The sequence below is a fragment of the Chanos chanos genome, chromosome 7 (genome assembly GCF_902362185.1).
Source record: "Chanos chanos chromosome 7, fChaCha1.1, whole genome shotgun sequence".
NCBI lineage: Eukaryota > Metazoa > Chordata > Actinopteri > Gonorynchiformes > Chanidae > Chanos > Chanos chanos.
In genome coordinates this window covers 26,339,498-26,358,398 of record NC_044501.1, presented here as the reverse complement: position 1 = coordinate 26,358,398, position 18,901 = coordinate 26,339,498, and the positions used below count along the sequence as shown (strand labels likewise).

Here is an 18,901-nt window from a genome sequence, read left to right as displayed (position 1 = left end):
TACTACTTGCTCTGAATGAACTAACTCTGAGTTTTCACTAAACCTGCTTTCTGGAGCACCCCTCTGGTCATGAAGGTTGTCTGTGTCCTAGCTTAGTCTGGATCCAGTTTCACTGCAGAGCCTCTCACTGCAATGGTGTTGGATTGATGGCTTTTGTTTGTGGTGTTTGATTGATGACTTTTGTTTTTGGTGTTTGATTGATGGATTTTGATCTTTGAACAGTCTGTCAAACTGATCTGAGGGACAGCCTGATGACTAGTTACAGTATCTAAGGAAAGAGACTATAGCAGCATATAGGCTAGATGTCTTTAAGGGTTGATCTACTAGGTGAAAATGTCAAAAATAAACAATGATCTTCAACTTTTAACAGATTGTAACTCAGAAGCCATAGGGTACAGAACAGGGGTGTCTAAATCCGGTCAACAAGGGTCAGGCCGCTGCAGATTTTTGTTTTACCCAGAGCTCTACAGTGCAACCATTTCACTCACATTTTTCTTTGTTTTCTTGAGATCTCAACTTATTTATGTCATTGTCATGAAATAACAAAATTTTGTTTTCTCAAGAAAACGGAATAACTGGTTCACGATTTCGAGAAAACAACTGTTTTTACTCGCACAAGGGAGTGAAATGGTCACACTGCTGAGCCCTGTTTTCACCTCTTTCTCACCTGTTGATTTTAACCTGAAAAACAGGTGTGTGTGCTCTTTGGCCAATCAAAGACCACACGTTGTTGGTTGACAGAATAAGCAGCAGGACTCTGGGCCTCCAGGACTGGATTTTCAACAATCAAATTACACCAAAATCTTATTTTCACATAAAACCTATTTTTCTATCATTTTTAACTATTTACTGAAGTAGGGAGCCACTGACCTGTGACAGGTTTCTCTGGCTACCACACATTTGTTCACACCAACTTTAACTTTCTTAAAAAACACGTTTTAAATCTAAAAACAGTTAAGATGCAATACATTCTGTTCAACAATTCAGTCCTGTTTACATTCCCTCTGCAGACAACAGAAACAGTGATCCATTTTTTCAGTTCAGATCTTGTGGTGTGACATATTCCAGTTCAATTTAATTCCTGCTCCAACTGCAATTCCAAGAACTGAATTAGAATGAACTATCAGTGCTCCAATTCAAATCAAGACCAATTCAGAACTGACACCAGCCCTGGCAGGAAGAATTCTAAAACACACATTTGAGCCTTGTGCCTTGTGAAGATCAGCACTGAGATGCTTCCTGGGCTGAGAAAACGGAACTTGTTTTACAGAGGGTAATAAAAGAGGATCAAAGCAGGGTTTAGTCTTTAGGTCTGAGTCCACACACACACACAAGGTAAAAAGAACATCTACACCACAGTGGGCAGCACAGTGGCTCAGGTTAGCACTGTTGTCTTACAGCAAGAAGGTCCTGGGTTCGAATCCCGGCCATCCCAGGTCCTCTCTGTGTGGAGTTTGCATGTTCTCCCCGTGTTTGTGTGGGTTTCCTCCCACCATTACAGACATGTATGCTAGGGTTAATACTCCGGTTAGGGCCCTTGAAAAAAAGAACTGGAGTCACTCCCCAGGTGCTGTGCTGCGGCTGCCAACTGCTCCTAGTGTGTGTGTGCGCACTGCTCATTGCTCCTAGTGTGTGTGTGCGCACTGCTCATTGCTCCTAGTGTGTGTGTGCGCACTGCTCATTGCTCCTAGTGTGTGTGTGCGCACTGCTCATTGCTCCTAGTGTGTGTGTGCGCACTGCTCATTGCTCCTAGTGTGTGTGTGCGCACTGCTCATTGCTCCTAGTGTGTGTGCTTACTGTTCCTAGTGCGTGTAGAGAATGAATTTTCGTCCCACTGTGTACTGTGTATAGGGCTACAATGACAATAAAGGATTTCATTTCATTTCAGGTCCTTGCCAAGCATCCAGAAAGTCAATAGTTAAGCCTCTTACAGTTCAAACTAGAATTATGAGTACATTTCTTTTTTTCTGTAAACAATTTGTAGCTTAATTGCAGCCCATATCACAAAGTCCACTCTGAATTTGATTCAAATTCAAGAGAGTGTTTCTTCTACCCCCCCCCATTTTCCCAACTTACTAAGCGTTCTTGGTTTATTGGTCTTTCAAAAATGATTTCCTAAGAAAGAGTTTTGGCTTATTTATAGAAAGGATGAAACAAAGCACCCTTATGTTCAATTCAGATCTCACCAAGATCTAGTCTGTCATCATCAGACGATGCACCTCTCTCTCTCTCTCTCGTGATTGGTTGGTCAGAATTGTCACTCATACTCCTCCCCCGCTGTCGCCGCTTCCAGTGCAGCGAGAGCTTCTGCCACCATGGAGTCAGTGACACTCTGATTGTCCTCCTCTGCGTTCTCCTTCACTCCCTCTCTCTTTGAGAGTGACAACTTGCCGTCCTTGGTGTCTGCAGACGAGAGACTGGTGCTGCTCGTGTGGATGTCCCCAGAGAGAACACTCTCCTCGTCTGCCGTGTCGCCGATGTAGTCTGGCGTACTCGCCACTCCGCTTTCCCTCTCTTCGTCGTCCTCCCTGTAGCGGTACCCATCCTCTGAATCTTCCATCAAGCCCCCGTTCCCCAGCCCTGAATCACGGAACCTGTCTCCTCTTGTGCCCGGATCTGTCTTCAGCAATGAGATATGGTAAACTGGGGGCTCACTCGGGAGCGGTGGAGGCTCTCTCAGGTCCCCTGTCTTGGGCTGGAGGATGTAGAGGCTGGGGTCTTCCCTGTCGACCCCTCCTCCGGCTCGGGGATGGTTGGTGGGCCTGGACTGCTCACTAGGGAGGTTGGCATGGAGCCGGTTGATGTGGTTGTTGTCGATGTCCAGTTTGTTGGGACCCAAGACTCCAGGACTGCCGCTGCTGCTGGTGTAGCCCAGGTTGTGAAAGCCCTGTTTCTTGGATGTGCGATCCACGTCGTCGGGCAGCTGGTGGGACTGATACAATGGGCCTCCAATGGGATCCCGTTTAGAACCATGGACGTCAACAGGGACAGATGGATCATAAATATAACTGAGAGAGAGAGAGGGAAACAACAGTGAAATTTGGTAATGCAGTCATTTTGTCACATATGGTTTGTTAGAGGACATTAGAGGAAAAAGAGAGGAGATGAAAACACTAGAGGAAAAAGAGAGGAGATGAAACATTAGAGGAAAAAGAGAGGAGGTGAAAACACTAGAGGAAAAAGAGAGGAGATGAAAACATTAAAGGAAAAAGAGGAGGTGAAAACACTAGAGGAAAAAGAGAGGAGATGAAAACATTAGAGGAAAAAGAGAGGAGATGAAAACATTAGAGGAAAAAGAGAGGAGATGAAAACATTAGAGGAAAAAGAGAGGAAACACTAGAGGAAAAAGAGAGGAGATGAAAACATTAGAGGAAAACGAGAGGAGATGAAAACATTAGAGAAAAAAGAGAGGAGATGAAAACATTAGAGGAAAAAGAGAGGAGATGAAAACATTAGAGGAAAAAGAGAGGAGATGAAAACATTAGAGGAAAAAGAGGAGGTGAAAACATTAGAGGAAGAAGAGAGGAGATGAAAACATTAGAGGAAAAAGAGGAGGTGAAAACACTAGAGGAAAAAGAGAGGCAACACCAGAGGAAAAAGAGAGGAGATGAAAACATTAGAGGAAAAAGAGAGGAGATGAAAACATTAGAGGAAAAAGAGAGGAGATGAAAACATTAGAGGAAAAAGAGGAGGTGAAAACATTAGAGGAAGAAGAGAGGAGATGAAAACATTAGAGGAAAAAGAGGAGGTGAAAACACTAGAGGAAAAAGAGAGGAAACACCAGAGGAAAAAGAGAGGAGATGAAAACATTAGAGGAAAAAGAGGAGGTGAAAACACTAGAGGAAGAAGAGAGGAGATGAAAACATTAGAGGAGAAAGAGGAGGTGAAAACATTAGAGGAAGAAGAGAAGAGATGAAAACATTAGAGGAAAAAGAGAGGAGATGAAAACATTAGAGGAAAAAGAGAGGATTAAGATAAATAGATAAATCATCCATACAGATTAACTTAGTAAAAAGACTGTTTTTGTTGATGTTACTGTTGAGCAAAGACGACCATACAGTTGTTTTTCAAAATAGAGGTTTAAAAATGAAAATTCCTCCATCTCAGCTGAAAAACCAGGCTGAAGCACACCACCAAAAAACTAACTTTATTTAAACCAGGCTAAAGCACACCACAAATGCACAGATCTCAAAACTTGTCACAAGTCACAAGTGTCTGAAACCAGCATCATTAGAATAAGGATTGGACCAATGATTGTATGTGTGTGGGTGTGAGCGCGCATGTATGTGTGTAGGAATGCATATGCACAAGGAGGCAAAAGTGTGTGTGTGTGTGAGAGCATGCATGAGCATGGCTGTGTCACTGTTTGTATACTTGTTTCTGTGTTTCTGCGTTCATTCATGTGCGTCTGTGGACAGGCATGCGAGTGTTTGTGTGCACTTGTCTCTGTGTTTGTTTTTGTGTTAGACTCAGACAGACAAGGGTTGTGGATTTGACTATATGCAGAATGAGCCTGAGGAAAACCAGTAGACCAAAAACACACACCCTCTCTGATCAGACCTAGAACACACATCCTCTCTGATCAGGTCTAGAACACACACCCTCGCTGATAAGACCTAGAACACACACCCTCTCTGATCAGACTGGGATGTCAGGTGCTCTGTTAAGGTTAGTGCTCTGATATAATATTACTGACACACCCCTTCATCTCTTCACTGTCCATCCCTCATCCACATGAGTCAAGGTCATTTTCATAGCTGTTTGAAATTGACCTCACTGACTGGGAGAAATATTCACGCCAAACAGTAGATGATTGATATAGATGATTTATTGAACTGAATGTTATATTGTGCCTTAAACCAACTCAGGTGAAACTGAATGTCTGTTGAACAACACTCTAGAGCCATTATGTCTACCACAGTGACAAACCTCTCTCTCTCTCTCTCTCTAAATTAAACCTATGCCTCAATATAGTACAAAGGTTCCTCTGCTCTTCCCTGAAAAAAAAATCAAGGACATAAGGAGAGAGGGGGAGAAGAGGAGAGAGGAGTAGTGTGGTAGAGAGACAGAGAGAAGAGAGGAGAGGAGGAGTTTGGTAAAGAGAGAGGTGATTTGGGTAGAGGGAAGCAGCAGGGGTCCTGGTGTGTTTGAGAATGGTGCTAACTGCTGTCAGACACTTCCTGCTGTGGCCCTTCTGGTCCTCACACCCCCCACTACAAAACAGTCTGAGATAGAGAGAGCGAGCGAGAGAGAGAGGGACAGAGAGAGGATGGGGAGAGAGAGAGAAAAGGAAAGAGGGAGGGAGAGTGTGTGTGTGTGAGAGAGAAAGAGAGACAGAGAGACTTGTGCTAATGTTAAATGAAAGAAGACAGTGTGACTTTGCTCTTTCAGTGTTGTAAAAATAAAAAACAGGTAAATGAGAATAAGAGAAAGATCGACGGCAGTTTCTTGCATTCTCAATTTATTTATCTCATTCTTTTTAGCCCCATTCACTTACCTCTCCTTCAGCTCACAGACCTCCCATGCCACTGGAATTTCAGACGTATCTGTACTACTTTCCAAAAATAATTCCACCCAAAGCCCAAACTCAAAAAGCCAAGGAAAAAAACAATGCCGAGACAACTGGACTCCGAAAGAGTCACACAAGGACATTTTTAACAAACAAAATCATATTTGGAACATAACTAGTGGAATGAATAAGACATGTGTGTGATGTCACAGCTCATATAAAGGGGGAGGGGGGAAAGAGAGAGCGCCCAAGATGGTTATGTGGTACTGTGGGTGCAGAATTGGGGGTGGGGGGCATAGCCCCACATCAGTTCACAGAATCACAATCCGAGTAATTTATGGTAATGATCAACATATATTGTTACCCATCAGATTAAAACTTCACTTTACTGAGACACTAATGTGTGTGAGAGTGTGAGAGAGAGACAGTACACACACACACACATATATATATACACACACACAGGTGTATGTGTGTGTGTGTATATATATATATATATATATATATATATGTGTGTGTGTGTGTGTGTGTGGCTGACTGGGAATAATTCCTTTTTTGGCCATATCACACTAAGCCCAGAAATGTGACACTAAGCACAATTAAGAGGTGGCGTGTGTGTGTGTGTGTTTGAGTGTGTGCATGTGTGTTTGGGAGTGTATCGTGCTTACGTGTGAACTCAGATCTGCCCGCACATTTCTCTCTCTCCCTGTCTGTTTCTTTCTCACCCCCATCTTGCTCTCTGTCACTTTCCCTGTCCTGCTCTCTCTCTGTCTGTCTGTCTGTCTGTCTGTCTATCTCAGTGAGAGACATTGAGAGTGATATTGGCATATTGAACTGGTCTGTGAATAGCAGGTCACAGCAGGAAGACTCTCTGTAATTTACCCTGTACTTTCCCCATGTCACACACAGCCAGAAATCATCCAGAGATGAAATAAGTTTTTTTTTTCTAAAAAATAAAACACAAATCACACTGAGTAATTCAACAAACTGTACTTTCATCTTCAGCGATTCAGTACTTCATCTTTTTTTTTTTTATACCATAGACAATTCTCCTTTAGAAATGTTTATTGGAAATACAGGGAGAATATAAAACCCAAATTCCTGATAACCAAATGGCCCCTTCAAATCATACCCTATCTAAAGCTACATATTGGTAAAAATATAGCGGTAAAGTGATGAAAATATGTGGCATTTCCCTTTAAAAACCTAGGGACCCCTCCTTAAGTTCTTCTTTCTTTTTTAAGTTGTAGTTTACTTCTCTGGTCCAAGAACCGCTACACGCTGCTAATGACACTGTACTCTACATGTAGACTTGTCCAAACTGTTTGTTTAGTAACGGTAAAGAACACAAACCATAACAGTGTGAATCAGTCTTTTTAATGTTATTGACAGAATATTTATTAACATAAAATATTTCTTACCTTTTAATCATCCTACAACATTTGCACCCCATCTGGAGAGCTTTGAATGAGAGCTGGGAAGAGACACAAAAGAAGAGGGTAGTTTCAGTTAAAGGTGTTTCATACCTCTGATTACACACATCAGAAACATAACCCTAAACAAAAGGACAAAACTCAGAGCACTCTCCTGCTTACTCAGTCAGGGGGAATTTTTGCTGTATCACTAACACAGGAGTTATTAAGCACTGGACTATTTAGTTTGATATTATTGTCCATCACCCTGGGCTCGAGCCAAAATTATTGCTAAAAGAGTTCCTTCCTTCAGCCATTATCTTGACAACATACAGTACTGTAATTGTAACGGATTATCCGCAAACGGGATTCCAACCATGGCCATCGAGGTTTAAGGATACCGTGCCAAACGCCCTAGCGAGTGAGCGAAAAGCTTAAACCGATAGTCGCATCTCCAAGACGTCTTTTGTGACAAGAGCAAATTATCACCAGCACATGCCCTCCACTCGCTCATATTTTTCACAAAATAAAAACTAAAATAGAAAGCCATATCTGGTAAACCAGGTTTACCGCTACATGACTGCTCGGATTCTCGGTTTAACGGCTAGCGGTCTTCGATGAGCAAGGTTTTTTGTTTTAACGAGTTTAAATTTGAGATGTGAGCGTGCCTTTTACATTTACTACAGTAATATAGGCGCCACGTGTCCCCGCTGACTTTGGGAGGACAGATGGTGCTTAACAACTGGGGAGGAATAAGACTACCGCAATACAAGATGGGTCCGCATGAAGGGGTTGTCCGTCATCATTTGGTAGCCGACAAGTGTGTAATTGGTGCAGGGGTAAGAACACGTTGCAGAGCGCCTTTAAGGGTGGAATACTGCATTGGGGAACAGATTCTCATAATTGTCATAATTTCATAAATAGGGGAAGGTATGCACAGTTAGGAGGTATGTCTTAGCCTACTGTTTCCTAGATTATTTTAGTGCAGTTATGTTTCGATATTAGAGAGGCCCACAGCCGTTTCCTATTTGTAGAGGGAGACATTTCGATCGAAGGGTTACGTTCCTTTATTAAAATTGGGCTCACACAGTCTCGCATTCATTCCGAAGTGTCAGCTTTTACCGCTCAGGTAAGCACAGGACAGGGACTGAATACGCTCAGCGCCAACTCGTGTTCTGAAACGCGTAACCTTTTTAATGATGCCCGTTTCAAAATGACACCTGTTGCCTAGTCTTAGTGACCACGAAAAAACGAAAAACCTGCAATCTTTCGACGAAATGGTTGACATTTAAAAACCCAAACTGTTGAGTTGTGCCACAAGACGTTCATCCTAAATGGTTTTGTCTCGTATCGATCCCCTAGTATAGCTTTGACATATCGAACTGTCATGTGTGGGCCGAGAACAGAATTCCGAGTGTGTGGAGTCAGCCACGCACGCTCCCGTGGCATTCAGGAATGTTCCCCGCAGAGGCTGGCCGGATAAGAGCCGACATTAATCCGTCATTATTTCGCGAGGAGCCGTCTTGGATGCAGTGACCTTTTCCCTCCCTGTGGCGCGTTTCAGTATTTGTTTTTTTTTCCCTTTTCCTCTCTCTCTCTCTCTCTCTCTCTCTCTCTCTCTGACCAAATGACTGGTAAATTATTAACAGCGGAGTTTGTACAGACCTGCCGTTCAAGCAAGTACGGCGTTATTTCCCCTCTCCTAACCTTTTCAAAAGAAAAAGAGAGTGAGAGGGGAAAAGGAAGAAGTAGTTTTTGGCGCTGAAAACTTAAGAAGTAATGGCAGTTGAACTAAGAGGAAGATAGACTGGTAGCTGCCAAAATAAAGAAAAAAAAACATCAACATGAATATGGGTAAGAGAAATAGCCAGTTGGTCCAGGGCAGCTACAATGAGCCATGGCATGCAGCTTTTCTGATATATTCTCCTGTGTCCCTAAATAAACAGTGATGCACATTACAAAACAATGATAAACAGCCCAAAACCATATGACAGCAAACATTTTCCACATACTAAGTCTCTAGACAGCCTCTTTATCTGAACAGACAACTTTCAAAAAAGCTTTGGTAAATGCCTCTAGAGCACTGCATTTTTATTGAGTGATTTTCATTGCTTGGTTTGTTAGAGAAGCTGATGTTTTGTAGAAAACCCCAAAGCCAAATGATGCTAAAGAAACCCCTGTGTCACATGTACGAGTCATGGGTTGGGGTGGAAGTGTGAACACGCACACACACTCATATGCACACAGATACACACAGACACATAAGTGCATACACACACATAGATACACACACATCACAAACTCACAGCCACACAGTATATCAAGACAAAAGAATGGACACATCCACCGCAAATAAGATGGTGCCTCATGCATAACACCATCATTGATATGAATCATTTATTCCGCATAACACCATCATTGATATGAATAATTTATTCCACAAAAATCCGCATGTGACACTTCTGAAATATAATTTTACCCACTGGGCTACAACAGTCTCAACAGTGACAAATTGTACTAATTGCTCTATGTGCTGTATATAAAAAGTGCATGAAATGTTTTACAGTGGAGGACTTCATGTCTTCATGAAAGGGACCCTGACTGTTTTATGGTGATGAAGGCCAAATCTGGGGGTTTAGAAACTATATAAAAATATGAAATAGAGACAGAATGAAACCTGCAATCTCAGGACATTAGTTCTATACCCTCACAGGCCCTGGATCAGGTCCAAAGACAAATCAAGCTCTTGTGTTAACAAGCGTGGTTGGCTAATGGGGCTCCAGATGCAGCCAATCAGTGGCAGCTGTCCGGCTGTGGTGTGGGCAGGGAAGCACAGCAGGAATGAGACTCTGACAGCTGGCTGACCTGTCGCACACTGCACAGCCTACAACACACTGCCCCACTTCTGAAAGCACACCTTTGGTCCCACTGAACCACAGCTACACAGCAACAAACCTCATTCTCCTCAGGTGCACAGGAGGGAAGAAACATATTCCAATTTTACAGAAATGTTATAATCAGAGGGAGAGAGAGAGAGAGATTGATTCTCAGTAGTTTTGATACAACTGCTGTCTCATGTATATTTAAAGCACTGGGATATTGAATAAGAAACAGTGAAGTTGTTGTCAAATCAGTTTTGTAATCCATTTCAAATATGACATTTGTTTCATGTGATGACAACTACAGAGGCCAAAATATCATATTTCAGTCCTGTCATGACACGGACATTGTGGGGTTGAATTTCATGACGTTAATACGGAAGGCAAATATTTTTGTCTCTGATGGACATTCGACCTTTTATAAAGCTGAAGGTAAATTCTTTCTGTACTTCATATTGCGATGGATAATTTACTTTACATAGAGTTTAAGATAACAAAGAGAGAGTTTGTGTTCCCACAGAAAATTTTGGACTCAAGTCTAGTAATGGAAAGCCAAACTCAAAGTCAGAGCAAACATTTCCTAATCTTCTCTGTACGCGGGGGCTATGGCTTTTGTGTGTATGTGTGTGTGTGTGTGTGTGTGTGTGTGTAAATATGTTCCTTTTGTGTGTGTGTGTGTGTGTGTGTGTCTTAGGACGCAACTCGTCTGGTAATATTTGACTTTGACAGATTTATCGTCACTACGTTTTATGACCCTCTGTATGTTCTGGTCATTTATGCTACTGTACATAACAAACACTCCGTATTATTGTATCCATTTGCTTAGCATTAGCCAAACCTTGTGTGTGTTGGTTTTAACTGACCTATTACAAGGTGCTCCTAAGCACATAATGTTTTTTTGAACCAGGTTGACTCACCAGCTCAACACATACTGAACACATACTGTGCATACATACGTGTGTGTTTATTCAGTATGGTCATGCGACATATGGAGATATTTGAAAAGGTCACAACCAGTGTAGGATTACACTCCGATGGCTTAAAGCAAAGGCATATATATCTCATAAATATCATCAATGTTATAATTTACATTTTTTCCTCACTTGTAGGTGTTTATTTCATGGCAAATATACCCATGACTGGAGAAAAGACATTCAAAAGTTTTGCATGTCATCTCTAACTTCACACCGATAAAGTTACCATCTCAAATGGTTCCTCTGTTACCATCTAAATATGTTCCTTTCTTTGACTGCATGAATCTGGAGTCTGAAGCAAACATGAGTCAGTGTGCTTAGTGAACCTTACCAATGCGTGATAAAGTACTACAGCACCTTCAAAACAACCGAGATAACGAAAAAGTACAAACTCAATGTACTGCAACATTAGCCATCCTGTTGGCTTAATGTGAATACATTCATCTGCAGCACATAAGTTAGAGACCTGACAAAATAAAATCATGTTCTTGCCAGCCTGCAGCAATCAAACCCTTCAGAAGTCAATTAAACAACAACAACAACAAAAAAACCCAGCTAGATGATGTATTTCCTCTTTATAATTTTCCTTTGTTGCTTAAAAAGAAACATTGAGGCTATTGTGGCTTACTGCACAGACTGACTGATAGGGTCACATAACAGTAACAATACAGAGAAGTGTGATGTCATAAAGAAGTGTGATGTCATAAAGGCAATAGTTAAGTTACCATATGGGATATTGAGACTGGGAACCAGAATTTACTGCTATGGTCAGCTGGTATATTTATTTTTCAAATGTAAAAGTGCTAGCAACGCTTAATTTTCTTTATTTTGAAATTCACTTTTTGAAAGAATTTGTCTTACTTTCTTTCTTTTAATTTCTTTCAAACATTGTTCTTTATGCTGTTGGTCAGTAGATTACAATGACAATATAAGTTCTGGACTTAAAAATCTGGTATTGGTTGGGCTGTAGTATGTGTAAGTGTGTGTATTTGGGAGTGTGAAAGAAAGAAATAAATAAAGAAAGAAAGAAAGAAAGAAAGAGAGTGGTCATAAATGTGTACTTTTTACTAGCAGGTTTTGGTGTGTGTTTTCCTAAATAAAGTTGACAGGTAGCTCCTGCTGTAAAGCTCATATTTTAGAAAGCTTGCTGCACATAGGATAGATTTTTTTAACCTCATGTTCCACATACAGGCTCATACAACCTGCCCATTTGTTTCCCTGAGTAAGGTTCACATCGCTCGCTGACACCTAAGGTACAGGGGTGTTCTGCTACTGTTTGGTAGTGGAAGCAGGAGTGTTACTGATGGAAGTCTGAACGAGTCCCCTGCAGGCAGGATGTGTTAGATCCGTGTTAACACTCCGTCCCCTCAGGGACAATAACAGCTGACAGCCGCTGATATGTACACAGCAAACCGGAAAAACCGGAAGACAGCAGGGCCTAACGTTGCCTTTCAAACCACAGGCAGAATGATGACAATGCTTGGACTGACAAGTCTTATTCATTTGGTCTCAATAAAATCCTGTCATCTGATACCTTCTGTCCGTATTTAATGATGATGAACTATACCACTTCAGCTGCTGGTGGTATACACAAAGGTGCACTCGGTTAACTTTCTCATTGCTGACTTTTAATTTACCGATAGTGCATCTCTGCCTTGTGGTCTGTATACTGTGTGATGGAAACGGCTAATACCATATTTTATTTCCGTTTTGTGTTTTGCTGTTGATGCTGTGCTGCAAAACCAGCTGCATGCATTATATGTCATAGACCTACCACAATTTTTACTGTTAACATAATTTTTATAGTCAGCTTTTCTGTGACATCACAAAGCTTATACAGTCAACCGTTCTATACTATACATAACATAGTTTTTATAGTGAGTTGTTCTATAGCATACATAACAGAGGTTTTATAGTCAGCACTTCTATGACATCATAAAGTTATTACAGTCAACTCTTCTATGACATTACAAAGTTATTACAGTCAACTCCTCTATGACATCACAAAATTATTACAGTCAACTGTTCTACAGCATAACAGTTTCTATAATCAGCTGTTCTATAGCATAACCCAGCTTCTATAATCAGCTGTTCTATAGCATAACACAGTTTCTATAGTCAATGTGTTGTTCCATGATATCACAAAGTTATTACAGTCAACTGTATGTGTGTGTGTGTGTGTGTATACACACACACACACACACACACACAAATATAAAAACAGTGTTCCGCCTTTTTTTATTGTCTTCAATTATCCTGAACCAAGTTTACAGATCCACTGCAGTGTCATCTAGGCCATGTCTTCTCCAGTTTATTACCAATCTCTCTTTCACAATATCTGTTAAATTAGGCTACAGTGCGTCCCACAATCAGACTGCTATGGAAACCTGAGATGTATTGTCAAAGCTATTATAAAACAACTGATCTAAAAATATCTTTTAGATAAATAGGGCAGACAACCTGTAGACATTTACAGCACAGGACCAACCCGGAATCAATCAGCCCAAATACAGAAGGACCACTTATAACTGCATCAACCCATTCCCAGTGAGCTTACTGAGTCTTCTACAGTTCAGTTCATCTCCACCACAGTTCTGTAATAACTACCGATATGCTTTAGACGTAACACACCCAGGGCAAATCTGTCGTAATTATATTACTGATGCAAAAGGCCAAAGCAACCGTATGAGTGACTTTAGTGCTGAATCTGTCTAAACTGGAACTGTCTGTATAGAGGCAGGGAAACTCAGATGACATGGCATTGGCCAGCTGTCACAGCCGATGCATCAGAGTGCAATCAAGAGGTTAAATAGAGAGCAGTTCACATTCAGCAGTACCATGTGCCTCCTGTGGCCACGGTCTTTTAAAAAGTCTTTAAGACTTAAGAGATTAGAGTCTCTTCATTTGATATGAGTCTGTACATTAAGGAGTAAAATTACATTTAAAATATTTAAAAATGAATAAAAATTCTGCTCTGTCCCAGGCTGACAGTTATTTTCTCCCCAGTTTCACTTTGGTGTGAAAATTGAAATGCTCCATCTTGGAGAACGAGACAGCAGAGGGGCAGACTGCCGCCTAAATATGAGGGAAGATTGAATTCTGGGGGCCTGAGTCTTATGACCCCTAAACACACACACACACACACACACACACACACACAAAGGGAAGAAAAAGTGTTTCTCATTTATCAGCAACACAGGCCTACGAGAGGTGACAAAGAGACATTCCTCAAGTAGTTATAGTTCCACATGCAAACACACAGACACAGAGACTAAACGCCTGAAATCTCAACACATTTAATGAGATCAAGATTAAGCTTTGTTTACTCAAAGGAGAGACACATTCACATAGGCATATATGTGGACACACACCCTGCATGTGAGAGAGTAGAGCTGTGTTTTAGCATGTGGTGCTGTGTGGCACTGGGTGACCCCTCCAAACTGCTGAAGTGCTGAAGGGAACTTTTTTATGAGAAAGCTAGGACAATCATGTTGTGCAATGCTATAATTTTTTTTGTTTTTAAGTTTACTTTCTCAGTGGAAAGCTGTCAGGTTTATGTCAGAGAATGTTCTCCGTTTGGTGGTATGCTTTCAAGGCGTTAATTCTAAACAACAAAGACCAGTAGTGCCTTGAGAATTACCTGTATTACTCAAACCTCCTGCACCTAGTCTTACTGTGACATACTGAACCAAAACTCACCAGTGGGGACAGATGAAAAGATGGCTCAAACAGCGAATAGTAAATAGCAAAATAGTAAACAGTTATTATCATGGGCTCGTTATTATTAAGGCATGACAACAGCTATGGTTAATTTTGTACAGTTTTAAATTTAAACATATTGTGGACAGGTTTTCTTTTAATGACCACACTGAAGGTTTTTGTGTGTGCGTGTGTGTGTGTGTGTGTGTTTTTTGATGACTGTTTTGTTTTAAAACGGGTGAAAATTAACAGAGCGTGTTAAGGGTGTGGGTCAATGTTGGCAGTTGAAACAATGTGGAGGTTTCAGTATCCACAAACAGGCACTGTACGAAGCCCTCTGATTCCTCTGTCAACAGTCCTCTCTTTAAAAACATACAGCAAATAGCACACAAAAAACCACCGCGGGTCCGCTCAGGCCAAACCCAATGGAGACAGCAGTCTTGTGTCTCTTGCCTGATTTGTGTGATATTTTGTTTTCTGATTAATATCTGTTGCTGTGACTACCGTTGCTATACACTGTAAAAAACCAACTGAAGTAGAACTCTAAATTTCATAAAAGCTTCTTTTGATGTGCGCTGTTTGAAATGCTTTCATATGTGTGTCCTGACTAGCACCTACTTAAAATAAATTTTCATCACACTTCCTTATTGTTTTTTAATAAGCTGATGACAGGTTAACCACTTTTACGTAACCGTCATTAACATAGACAGCATGACTGTGCACAGATAGCACACTGGGTATGAATGACGCAAAAGGCGGTTCAGGGAGCATTCAAACGAATCATTTGAATTCAGATTCATTTGAATAAAGTAACATCGTGAACATAATGACATTATGTATAATGGTCAAATTTTAGAGCACTGTTCACGAGGGTGTTTTTCTCTCTTTTTTTTCTTCTTTGGCTGAGATGCAATGTTTCCAACATATTCTCTGAGAAGTATTTCTACTTGTTGAGATGTGAGGGCTCCTCTTTGGCTGCTGCAAAAGACAGGGGCCTCTGACTCTCAGGAAAGACCCAGTATACATGGCAACTGTAACAAGCTCGTCTCCTCCCCCGCTGACTTCAGCCATTCAGCCATCAGCATCGGCGGTTTTCTAATCACCGATCTGTTCACTCATCTCCCACACCTGTCTTCACTTTCGTGCACTCATTCACTCCCCTACTTAAACCTCTCTGTTTTCACAGCACTCTGCGAAGTCTACACTTGCTATATGTGTATTCCGTGCGGCTCTAGTTACGAACCTGATTTGTTTGTTTCCATCTAGTAATCTCCTGTTTGTTAGCTACACCAAGTTCTGTTAGTTATTTACTTATTTCAGTGCTGTGTTTTCTGGTTTGTGTTTTTTGCAATAAGTTTGTTAATAAACTCTGCCACTCTGCCGCACTTGCATCCTGCCAGTTGGTGATTCTGTGACAGCAATATAGGCGAGAGGGCTAAAGTGTGTATGTTTGTGTGTGTGTGTGTGTGTGTACAGTAACTGAAAAGGGGATCATATTCACGTGAGTGAGGGATGAAGGTGTGGTGGTTTGAAGAGAAGTGGACAGACTGGTTTCACCTCTCTTCTCTTTCTCTGTCCTCTGCTTCCTGTTCTTTTTTCACTCATTCACTCAGCTCATTTTCTTCCCCTTCTTTAAAACTAACAAGATGATCCTGTCTTTATGAGTGACTTAGAGACATAAACTACAGAGAAAGCACAACGTTTACAGATAGTTTGGGACTGTGTGACTCTCACACATGCTGTCCTAACAGGTTTGCTCTATTTCATTAGTTATATTATTAGACTAAAGACTGATTTCTTAACTGGCATCAAAACTGGTCCCCAAAAGCATGTGCTCGAACCCTTCTTAATATTCATAAGAACCTTTAAAGTTTTGTCAAATACCTCTGGGTGTGGTCTGTATAACACTCAAATGAATGACTCCACATTATGTCATTACTCATATTGGCATACAGATCCTGTTGTATATTTGGTTAGCTGATTGATAACATAAAAAGCCCCAAGAAAAAACGAAACACAGATTTTTCTTGAATGATTCAAACTGTGAACACACACTGACAGTAAAATGGAATCATACTATTCCTTATTCAGATGAGGTCAGATGTGTTACCTTGGAATCTGCTGCCATGGTTGTGTTTACATAGCAACCAAAGTATAGTGAATTAGCTCTCTGGGGAATGTCCACATCACCATTTAATATGCCTTTAAACATACAAAACAGAGGAACACATCATGCAGCACTCCCTGGGCGCTGAGAATCATTAGCTACACAAAAGTAATCACCCCTCCCACCCAGCAACTATCAAATTAAAATCATTTAGCACAAGGCGGATGTGTAGGGAAATGTACACCAGTGACCAAACACAGGTTTGGTGATTGTGACAGCTTCAAGGAAAACGTGGCTAAAACGTGCCTGTGCTACACAAGGAGAGGAACTATTAAATCACAGGTTAGATGGCCTGAGAAACAAGACTGACACAACAAACAGCGAAGCTGATTGACCGGAAGTTATGTGACTAAAAAAAACAGGGCTGTGAAGTGGTGCTGATGGCAGAAACTTCATGAAACTGAGGTCTCCTGAACCCCCTTTTACAAATGGGATAGGAGGATTTAGAAACAAAAATGAAAATGAAAAAAAAAAAGGCCATCCTGTTTAACCTGTGAAAAAAACCCTTATCGAAACAGCTGCCAACCAAACAGCAATCCTAGTCACACCAGCTATGCAAACACAGTCCTAGCTACAGGTCCTTACTCAGGAGACATGGAAGGAGGGAGAGAGAGAGAGAGAGAGAGAGAGCTATATCTGGTGTAACTGCTTACAATTTGCAAAAAAGGTTACAACATCTTTAAGAAACAGAAAGGGGGGGGGGGGGTCGCACTGGATAGAAGGAGCAAAAGGGTGAGGGGGTGGAGAAGGGGAGAAAGAGTGAGAGAGAAGGGAGAGTGTAACCTCATAGCATTTAACATGTGAATGACATCATTTCTTAAGCACCACACCTCAGTCCTCAGTTTCCACTGAGAGGAGTAGTTGACACGCCAGAAAGAAACTCAGGTTTGAAACAGCCAACTGTGCTATCCCCATATATTAAACTGAGTTACTGCTCAGTCTGAAGTGCTTTCAATGATTTTGCAGTTGTTATGGTAGGCCTCAAAGTGCAACGGAGCAAGTTAGCAACGTAAATCAACAACACAATACCTCATTCGAGTCGTTATATTCATCGAGCAATAACGTTCGCAGCCAAAACCAAAATATTTCCCCAAGACCGGGCTGAACAATTAGAAGTGAACTTTAAACTCTTGACCGCCCCACGATGCAACTGCTCACTTGGTCAAACTTTAATTCATGAATCTGTCTAACCTATTTCAACGGTATGACGGAGTCTACTGCTGATCCCTTTAGTAATAATCGGATATGACCAAGTCCTCATTTACCATATGCTAAAAACCTAGTTCTCCATTGCCTATTGAGCAACGCTAGCACACGACACTTATCGATTTTGTCGCCGAATATATAGTGTGTTCTACAAAACATGAGCGTTTTGTGTACAGTTGCGTCTACCTAATTTTTACCCAGAATTAGTTTGTTTACGTGTGCACGGATGTAGCGAAATGATTAGTCATCCACACAGGGAAAAAACACCGTTCCATAATTTCATAGAAGCATTTTAGATGTTCATTACGACGACAGAACTACCAAAACGCTGAAGCATAACTCTTTAAAAGGCATGTACTCTCCAGTACGTGTTATTTTTGAAGAGTTTGCCAACTATGATGTAGGACCATGGTAGAGTCGCTCATCTATGAGTCAGCTTGTAGTAGAGCACCTGAACCCGCAACAGGTGTATTGCCTCGTTGTCGATTTAGGCTTATCAAAACAACAGGGATTCCAATATTCGGAAAATCTTAAAAAAAAATTTACGCTTAATTCACACCTTAATTCTGTTTACTTCTTCACACCAAGCAAGAGCTAAATAAACTTAACTACGCTTACCTGATGCACAGGCGAAGGTGTGGCAAGCGTTTGCCAGAGGTGATATAATTTTATGGATAAATCCAGAGTTCATTTAGTTGACAATTCTTAAAATGTCCGAATCGCGAAAATAAAGTGTTAAAACTTTCAGACAAAACATAGTGATACGTCTAAACGTTCAGAGACAGTTCGCCGTCTGTGGCTGTAATTTTCCTTCTTGTGTTTGTTTTCGCTTTGTGTCACAGTCGCCGAATAGGGGAGGTCCCCCGCGACTCCACTCTCCCATGTCTCCGGCCGTAGGCACGTCTATTTAAATTGCAGCTGTGGGTCTGGAGCTGAGCCTTGGGCCACAGAAGGCTTCAAACAGCTCGTTAAGAACGGACCATGTGATCGGGATATCTGTAAAACTTTGCATTCTTGTGAAGTTTGTTTTTATTAACCACTCGACTGCCGATTGC

General features: G+C 41.3%; 1 protein-coding gene across 1 annotated transcript; it reads right to left on the bottom strand.

Moving 5' to 3' along the window:
- Positions 1 to 1,739: 1,739 nt before the first annotated feature.
- On the bottom strand, positions 1,740 to 18,632 carry LOC115817145 (uncharacterized). Its single transcript, XM_030780391.1, has 3 exons — positions 18,465 to 18,632; positions 6,931 to 6,983; positions 1,740 to 3,008 (listed from the first exon to the last, which is right to left on the bottom strand). Exons 2-3 carry the CDS (start codon positions 6,960 to 6,962, stop codon positions 2,258 to 2,260), a joined length of 783 nt encoding a protein of 260 aa, XP_030636251.1. The 5' UTR covers positions 6,963 to 6,983; positions 18,465 to 18,632; the 3' UTR covers positions 1,740 to 2,257.
- Between the last annotated feature and the right edge of the window lie 269 nt (positions 18,633 to 18,901).